The sequence below is a fragment of the Carassius auratus genome, unplaced genomic scaffold (genome assembly GCF_003368295.1).
Source record: "Carassius auratus strain Wakin unplaced genomic scaffold, ASM336829v1 scaf_tig00215261, whole genome shotgun sequence".
Classification (NCBI taxonomy): Eukaryota; Metazoa; Chordata; class Actinopteri; order Cypriniformes; family Cyprinidae; genus Carassius; species Carassius auratus.
Genome location: NW_020528011.1, coordinates 577,921 through 586,993, shown reverse-complemented (window position 1 = coordinate 586,993; position 9,073 = coordinate 577,921). Strand labels below are relative to the sequence as shown.

General features: G+C 37.2%; 2 protein-coding genes and 1 non-coding gene across 4 annotated transcripts; 2 read left to right on the top strand and 1 right to left on the bottom strand.

Moving 5' to 3' along the window:
* Positions 1-340: 340 nt before the first annotated feature.
* On the top strand, positions 341-422 carry trnas-gcu (transfer RNA serine (anticodon GCU)). The gene has a single exon. It is a non-coding gene; the product is annotated as a tRNA-Ser (tRNA).
* A 731-nt stretch (positions 423-1,153) lies between these two features.
* LOC113094132 (40S ribosomal protein S29) lies at positions 1,154-2,878 on the bottom strand. The gene is made up of 3 exons (XM_026259810.1): positions 2,722-2,878; positions 1,398-1,497; positions 1,154-1,257 (listed from the first exon to the last, which is right to left on the bottom strand). The coding sequence occupies exons 1-3, from the start codon at positions 2,781-2,783 to the stop codon at positions 1,249-1,251; spliced, it is 171 nt and encodes a 56-aa protein (XP_026115595.1). The 5' UTR covers positions 2,784-2,878; the 3' UTR covers positions 1,154-1,248.
* Positions 2,879-3,808: 930 nt separating this feature from the next.
* LOC113094131 (alpha-1,6-mannosyl-glycoprotein 2-beta-N-acetylglucosaminyltransferase-like) lies at positions 3,809-8,106 on the top strand. 2 transcript variants are annotated; one of them, XM_026259808.1, is made up of 2 exons: positions 3,809-3,957; positions 6,032-8,106. In XM_026259808.1, the coding sequence occupies exon 2, from the start codon at positions 6,240-6,242 to the stop codon at positions 7,590-7,592; it is 1,353 nt and encodes a 450-aa protein (XP_026115593.1). In that variant the 5' UTR covers positions 3,809-3,957; positions 6,032-6,239; the 3' UTR covers positions 7,593-8,106. The 2 variants fall into 2 exon arrangements, with proteins under 2 accessions (XP_026115593.1, XP_026115594.1); XM_026259809.1 differs by lacking the exon at positions 3,809-3,957 and adding an exon at positions 3,969-4,090.
* Positions 8,107-9,073: the final 967 nt, after the last annotated feature.

The window sequence follows — 9,073 nt, the reverse complement described above, 5'->3', positions numbered from 1 at the left end:
ACAAATTGTTTTGGGAGGCTATACACACTCATTTTGTAATAACTGAATTAATTCTAGATTCATATTTTAACATTAAAATATAATTTACATTTTTTCTTCCCCCTAATCTCTTGCTTTTTTTAAACGTCATTTTGGTCCGTTTTTAAGTAGTCGCTTTAAATTGTTTAGCGTTAAACGCAGACAACATAATTGGAATGTGAAACATAAAATCCCAAAATTCCACCAAAGTGGCTGCGTTCCTCATTAATATTAATTAGGGGTGCTTAGGGCGTTGGCAGCGGTGTTTGCGCGTCCAATTGGGCATAATTAATATTCATGAGTATTCAGGTGCTGGCGTCGTGACGAGGTGGCCGAGTGGTTAAGGCGATGGACTGCTAATCCATTGTGCTCTGCACGCGTGGGTTCGAATCCCATCCTCGTCGATCGCTTTTTGGCTGTAAATCGTTACTGTTGCTATGGTTACTGTCTGAACCTGTTCGCTTCTCGATTAATAAAGTGATGCACAAAGAATAGCGACAGATGATAGGAACACTGATCTAGAGAACATTATAAATAGATAGATCAGTGGTTTGAAATACAGTGTGTGAAGCTATAACTTACAGCACTGTACAGTAGAGTTGCTATATATATACATACATATATATATATACACATAGCATGTACAGAATATCAATAAGAGTGCAATGCACATGCATGGTTGTATGTACAGTATGAACAGCATTAGTGTAAGAACCATGGAAATTAATACAGATGGGTTCATGTGCAACAGTATGTAAAATGTATAGTCTATGCAAAATGAGTAGTGAATTTTTTTTTTTGAAATAGTTAACTTTGTACAGTAGTTTCATAACTTAATGTTGTCTGTGCAAAATATGAATAACCATTAAAACATGGTTTGAATTGCCGTTATGGCACACACAAACTAAATTTTATTGTATCAGTGTGGATGCTTATGTCTGCATTTATTTTTGCACAACTTAAAGAGTTATTTTTGATCTATTGATTGACCATTTCTCATAAATGTACACAAACTGATGGAGTTAAAACTCAGCTAACAGCCCTTTACATTGTCAATGGTTTATTTTTTCTTCATTATGTATTTTTCCCCCATGCACAATCTTCTCTATAATGAAGAAAAACACACTGCAACTTCTGAACAGAAACAGAAGCAATGTTTATTGAATGTTCCAGAATAACTTCATGATGTCAGGATGGTGAGCTGATCACAGAAGTCCATCTGTCACGAGTTTAGTCCAGCTGGAGGAGAGAGAGGAGGACAGTTAGGATTGTTTTATGATGCATCAGCAAGTCAGTCAAATGCAAACTTTATATATTCATGTGAGCTTCCATGAAAAGCATGCATGCCTCAAACACACTTGACAATCATGAACACTTGCCTTGACGAAGCCGATATCTTTAGCGTACTGTCTGAAGCACTGGCGGCACATGTTGAGTCCGTACTTACGGATCAGACCGTGTCTGTTTGAGCAAACCCGGCTGGAGAGAACAAGACAACAAGTAAAAAAAAAAAAAAGCATTTAGATTCATTTCCTAAATGACAGCATGCATAAAAAAAAGCACTCGAAGAGACGAATGCAAAACTGATTTAGGAGTTCATTAACTACTACATCATTCACTATTAACTAGCACCTCTATTAGAAATGCATCAAAATAATTAACGAAACCGATTTTATGTAATATCAGTTGATTTTATAATCTGCAATCAACCTTGCATATTAACACTCAACTTCAAAGAAGATATTTGGCTTAAAGACGACAAGAAACTTACATTTAAAGAGACAGTACACCCAAAAATGAAGATTGTTTTATTTACTTTAGTTTCTGATCACTATCGCAACTTAAGTCATTTGGGACCAGCAACTGTCTATAATCTTCCAAATATATTTTAGGTTCATTAAAAGAAATGCATAAATAAGAAATTAGGTATTCCGAATTAATTTTTTCTATTATTAATCTCTGAACAAAATGAATCAGGATGCATTCACCTGAAAAGTACATTTTATTTATATTAACTTAAAACAAGCAAAAATGTCTGCCAATGCGAACAAGAAAAATCTTAATTTAAATCATAAACTAGATTTTTCGTGGCAGATATTTTTCCGAGTTTTAATAAAAATAAAAAAAAAGTACTATTAACAAAACAATACATAACAGCTCAAGTCTTTTTACTTGTAAAGTTAATCTTTCTTGATTCAAGAATTTAGATATTTATATAAGAAAACAAGGAACATTTTAAGAAAATCGGTTTTGTTTTGTTGCAGTGCAGGTTTGAAACACGAGGCTGGAGTAAATGATAGGATTTGTTTTTTTTAAAGTGAACTTTTAAATCCCTTGAAATGATACGGAAAACATTAGCAGCTAATAATGTGCAAAAACTAAAAGCACTGTTCACCCAAAAATGAAAACTCGGTCCCTCACGCAGTTCCGAATCGCTAAGACATTCGTTTTTTGGATTTAATCAAAAAATCTCTAAATATGTGTTCCGATGAAGGAAGGCCTTGAGGGTAAGTAATAAATGACAGTTTATATTTAAGGTTTAAAAGGTTAATAATCGCAGTGTAAGAGCCGCCGCCATATTGGCGCGTCTTCATCAGCACGTGCTTCATGATCAATCAGACGCTTTTAATAAACACACGACGCTCAGAGACGCGCGCGAACACAAACCCTTCAGATTAAACACTCGACTGAAGCAGAACTGACCAGGATCGGGATCCCTGGCCGTATTTTCTCGGGTGACTCCAGTAGAGCTGCTGATGGCCCATCTCGTCTCTCTCGATCGGGATGAAGGAAAGGAAGAAGCGCTCCTGCGCAGGCGCAGAAAAACACGCGAGACTTCCGCCGCGCGCTTCCTGCGTCAACAGTGACGACAGCGCCGCCTAGCGGCAGCCATGCAGATAAAAACAAAGATGGTCAGAAATTACTTTTTACTTGAATGTATTTTTGTCTATTTCTACAAATATACCTGTGCTACTGATGACAGCTTTTGTGCTGCAGGGACACAGATGTAGCTAAAGTTACTGAATTAAAACCAGTTATTGAATGACTCCAAACTGCTTCATTTGTGAAGAAAATTATAGCTTAAATAGAAGGTCAATTTTTTATAGAGTTTTATTTTATTTTGTATATAATATTTTGGTTATGTTTATATATATCTTTTTTAATAAATATAAAATACAAATATAAAATATATATTTTATAAAAGCATTTACAAATACATTCGCCTATGTCACATTTAAAGAAAACCCTATTTGTTGTGTAAACATAGCCTTTAGTCTACACTGTATTTTTTTTTGCCCTGAAATACATTTTATAGTATTTTATGACATTTTATTTTTCAGTTTCAAAAGTATATTGAGCTTCACTGTTCATAACATTGTTACCATATGTTTAAAATATATTTTTACAGAATAAATAGATCATTTCCATAACGTTCGGTTATAATAACAGACTATATACCCAGTTTTCATAACCCAATAAAACCAAACACATCTACACCTAATGGTTGAGATGACAATCAACACACAAAAAGCGTCGCATTTTCAACAATTGAATTGTTCTGGCGAAAAACAAACAAACATATAATTTAATGCTACGTGCAAAAACCCGTATCTTTCATAATATATGACATGATTTAGTAAAAATGTTGTTAGATGCAAGAATTAGACAAAGTGGAAGGAATCATAACAATCATTATCATCGCAAATAAATCTAATATGAGCTTTGTTGCATGCATTGCATTCACTTTTTTTATTCTTAAGGATAAAACGCGAATATATTGTGTGTAATGTGACATCACGCGGGTCCTGAGTCCTGACAGCTGAGGGCCCCAGAGGTTTACTGATACTGTGGAGCCTGAGCAGTAGCTATGGCACGCGTTTTCAGTTAAAATGCGCTTTTATGTGGACATGACAGCCGCCATACACGCGTGCATCTGCGGTGAGGCTTTGATTCTCTTTGCGTATCTGTGTTTCGTGTGGATCTGCATGCGGCAGCTCTTCAATATTCCGCTTTAAGAATCGATAGCAGCAAAGCTAACGAGTGACAGTTATTCACAACGGTACACACATCGGTATGCATTCGCGTGCATCGATTTTCTGACATTTAAACGAGTAATATCAGCAAAAAACAGCTTTTGTTGAATGCAACGGCATGTTTTTGGCTTTAATGCTTGTTCTTGCGCGCGCCGCTGCTCGCTTTAGCATGCAGCTGCAATGAATGCATTGGTGCTGGCTTCATACTTCTTTATTTTTTAAACTTTACCCTGTGCATTTTGTGCAGTCAAACGCCTTCTCGCTTTTATGAAGCTCTAGAATTGAATTACAGTCATGCAAATATTGTGTATACATGGTCGCGTTTCCCGCATATTGTATTCATAGCATGCATGCTCATAAAATACGAATGCATTGACCTGCTAAAAGCACACCGATCACGACATGCATGTAGAAATGAAGGTGTGTTTGTTATGGTGATTCACTGCAGATTGTTGTAAATAACTAAAATATATGCAGTACTACAGTATTCTTGATAGATGTTTGGATTATCTGTACAGTAATGCATTTATTTAAGCAGAATATTGTTACATTTGGAACCAGCATTCATGATATGCATCATTAATCAAGGTTTCACTTGTACTTTTATTAATGCATGTGAATTTTTAGTTTTTTACCCATTTGAGAAGTTCAAAATAATTTGATATTTTGCTTGTAGTTGTTTTTGTCATTGATCGTTATTGTGAAATATTTGAAACACAGTTCAGACTTCACATTGACAGAAAAACAAACTAGACACACAAAGTATATTGATGTAAAATCAGCTTTTAAGAATCTGTTTACATGTGTAAATTCACCTAATAATATGACTTAATATTTGGAAGCTACAGCAAACCGTTTCATTGTATTGGAAACATTATATTTGTATTTTATTATTATCTGTACTATCTATTCCAGTCTACTAATTATGGCTCTCCAGGTTAAATCCACAGAGACTAGTAATTAGGTCTGGACCCCTGTGGGTTTATACTTTAGTTGAATCCAGGGCCACTGTTTTAATACTCTTACTCTCATGTTTCTTAGGGCACTTGGTAGAGAAAGATTTGATGTGCACAATGCAATAGATCACAGAGTGTGTTGTGCATTTGAAATACAATCAGCTTTAATACTTGAGCCATGCATTTTGCTTTTTGGAAAGCTTTAAAAATATTTTAAAGCTGCGATCTTGCAGCGATCTAAAAATAGGAAGCATTAGAGGTTTCGCCTTTTGATAGCAGATAATCCTTTCTTGAATGTTTCTTGAGAACAAAAACGCCTTTTTATATGTGTGTGCTTTTTCATTGTATGTAAATTTTATAGATTTCTTTAAAATGCATTGCTTAGACTCAAAAATATTTAGGCCTAAGCTTAAAATGCATATAATTCCCATGCATTTGGATTACAGTTTTGCCATAAACAAACTAAACTCAATTTGATGCATATTTGTCAATCATAAATAAATGAGTCAGATTTCTGTAACGTGTTTTAAATACAACGTGACCGGGTTTATATATTTATCATCAATTAATCGGCATTGTTTCAAAACCGAAAATTGCTTGTTCCACAACTAACCATATTTCAATGCTTTTGATTTTGTAACTGCATAAATGCAAATTATTTTTATTTATTTATTTTTACAGTGAACAAATTTATGCTGATTCTAAGCCATTTGAATGCATGCATTTTAAAAACAGAATTAAATGCATTCAAATAGATGCAAAAAAAAAAAATTCAAAAGCAATCAAAATCAACGAAAGAGCAATGCTATGTAAGTGCTATAACAACAAACAACGTAATCCAAACATAAGGAAATTTCATATGCAATTCAAATACATAAATTGTCAGATTATGCCTCAATAGTTTTTAGGTGTAGTTACTAGAATTCCATTGTTTACAATAAATATTAATATTTTTTATAAGGTGAATTCATTTGCAAATAAACCGTGTTAATTAAAATCACCCTTTCCATTCGTTTTCCACAGGTTTTAAAAGGCGACTCCATTGCCTCTAAGAAAAATGCCTTACGGGAAACCCCGTCGTTCGATTACATTCCAGAATTAGAGGACCAAGACTAAGCTGCATTTTCTATGATAACGTTTTGTACCCAATCAGACTTTTTTTGCATCGCAAACCTGCCGTCCTCGTCTCCTGAATCGTGTCTCCGACCGTCCCGCGAGGCGACTGCCTATCATGAGATTCCGAATTTACAAGCGAAAGGTGGTAATCCTGACTCTAGTGGTTGTCATCTGCGGATTCGGCTTCTGGAATAGCGGGAAACCGAAGAAGGCGAGCGCCGCCGTGCTTCCCAAAGAGCCGGAAACGGGGAAACGGAGTAGCGTTGGTGGTCAAGAACAAATACACGTCACGATCCCAGTAACACGTAAAACTATCAACGAAACACTTCCGGAAAAACAACAACCAGTTGCCAAATCTGAAACGGACAACACAACTCTGGTGTACAGAGGAATCGTCTTTCAACTCAACTTCGACCAGACGCTAAGAAACGAGGAGAAGTTTCGTTCCACGCGCCAGAAGGACGACCTAGTCGTCGTCGTCCAAGTCCACAACCGTCCCGAATACCTACGCCTCTTGGTGGACAGCTTAAGGAAATCGAAAGGAATCGAGAACGTCTTGCTGATATTCAGCCACGACTTCTGGTCGCCAGAAATCAACCGGATAGTCGCGTCCGTCGACTTCTGCTTGGTCCTTCAGATATTCTTCCCCTTCAGCATCCAACTCTATCCTCAAGAGTTCCCCGGGAACGACCCCAAAGATTGCCCTCGAGACATTCCCAAGAAAGACGCCTTAACCCTAGGCTGCTTAAACGCAGAGTACCCAGACTCCTTCGGACACTATCGGGAAGCCAAGTTCTCTCAAACCAAACACCATTGGTGGTGGAAGCTACACTTCGTTTGGGATCGAGTCCGAGTCTTGAAAGAGCACCAAGGACTCTTATTGCTCATCGAGGAGGACCACTACCTCGCTCCCGACTTCTACCATCTACTCAAACACATGGTGTCCCTCAAGAAAGAGCAGTGTCCTGACTGCGACATCTTGTCTCTGGGAAGCTACGGACACGTCGGGTACTCCAGCAAAGCCAATAAAGTAGAAGTGAAGGCATGGAAGTCCACCGAGCATAACATGGGAATGGCGCTGGACAGAGATACCTACCAGAAACTCCTCAGATGCACCGATGCCTTCTGCACCTACGACGACTATAACTGGGATTGGTCATTGCAGCACCTGACCGTGACCTGCTTGCCCTCGTTCCTGAAGGTCATGGTCTGCGAAGCGCCGCGCATCTTCCACGCCGGAGACTGCGGCATGCACCACAAGCAGTCGGCTTGCATGCCCTCCAGCCAGAAGACCAAGATCGAGAACATCCTCCATAGCAGCAAGAACCAGTTATTCCCCAAACAGCTGCTCATTACCAAGAGACTCCCAGCTTCCGGAGCCAAAGGAGTGGCTCCGCACGTCAAAAACGGAGGTTGGGGAGACATCAGGGACCACGAACTCTGCAAGAGCTACCTTCGATTGCAATGACTTTGTATTGTTTTTGTTGTTTTTGCATCCTCTAATGAAAGCCTTCAAGAGTTCTTTACGTACTGTTTCTTGCTATTGCCTGTTTTATTTGAGATATTCCAAATAAAAAAAGTATGTGACGTTTGGATTTGGTGGTTACGAGCATCATTGAAGTATTCTCAATGAAAACAAGTGTTACCGTCGTCATATTATCTGTTATTAAACAGCATTTCTGTGCCATGTCGAAGACGACGTTTGTATGTATGATCTGCAAAAGCATGAACTTTCTTATGATTATGTGTATTTGTGTGTGTGTATCTACAGACAGTGTACTTTTGATCATAATTTCAGCTTCTGTTTAACGTTATGCTAAAACGACTGGGCTATTTTTGATATGCAGATGAACTATTTTCTATTTGCTTGAATGTACATTAACTGACCGTTTTCCAGGTGTAAGGTTCTGCTTCATATTGAACGTATTCCAGTATTCTAATGGTTTTGAAGCTTTTGCAAGATATTAAAATTGCATTGACTATCTCGCAGTTCTCATTAGCCCCTCATAGACCCTTCGTCCCATTTACACAAGCTTGCGTAGCTCAACAGATCTAACAAAGTGTGGGAAAATAAAGCCTTTGGAGCTAGTTTGTGATGTTTAAGGAGAACTAGTATAGTGAATGTAATCAGGGTTGTTAGCATTAACTAAAAATATTTTTTGATGATGCTTTCAGCTGCCAATAATTTAACACATTTAAAATGACCATGCAATGAAATTATACGCTAAAAATGTTACTAAATCCGCGGCAAGTCACTGATTTTATGACTGATTCATTCATTCAATTGATTCATTCGGACAGCTGAATCATTCAGGAACTAAGCAAGTGACTCTCGTTATGAACTGATGGAAATCCGTCATAGCGTGAATCGTGAAACGGTTGCGTGTCTCTGACTGTCTTCAGAGGAGTTTACATGGTATTTCCTCCATCTTGCTTCTGTATAATGGTAATAAGCGCTGCTTTGTTTACAGCCGCAAACCGAGAAAATGCTGCATGACTGCTGTTCCATAAGCGCCACCTACTGTCTGAATCTAAATTTGCATCTAATCTGCTGTTTTTGTTTCATGCAGATGTTTTATGTAGCATAATTTCACAAAGCTATAATCCGACCAAAATTTAGTTTTGCTTAAAATCATGCAATATAATTTAGATTTAAAACTTCTCATGCTGCACTTTTTTTTTCTTAACTTGTTACAGGTGTTTCTAGTCAAACATTTCTAGTCTAGTTATGCTAAATTATTACCAAAAATTATTACTTGGATTCAATCTTTTAAGTAACTTCTCTTTGGAACTGATTGATCTGATTCAAGCTCATCCACTTCAGTTTTTGAGCGAAAAACCCATTATTTGTGGATAATTTTGGCAACTTCATTCAAAAACTAGTTGATAAAAGGATTAAATCAAAGATTTACAAACATTTTTAACACCAAATTAGCTAAAGGATGAATT

Bases quoted from the DNA above. Each gene is read 5' to 3' on its own strand.
- LOC113094131 (XM_026259808.1), top strand. From the start codon at position 6,240: ATGAGATTCCGAATTTACAAGCGAAAGGTGGTAATCCTGACTCTAGTG.
- LOC113094132 (XM_026259810.1), bottom strand. From the start codon at position 2,783: ATGGGCCATCAGCAGCTCTACTGGAGTCACCCGAGAAAATACGGCCAG. The intron at 1,498-2,721 runs GTCAGTTCTGCT...TGTTCTCTCCAG, and splicing joins GGCCAGGGATCCCGATCCTG to CCGGGTTTGCTCAAACAGAC.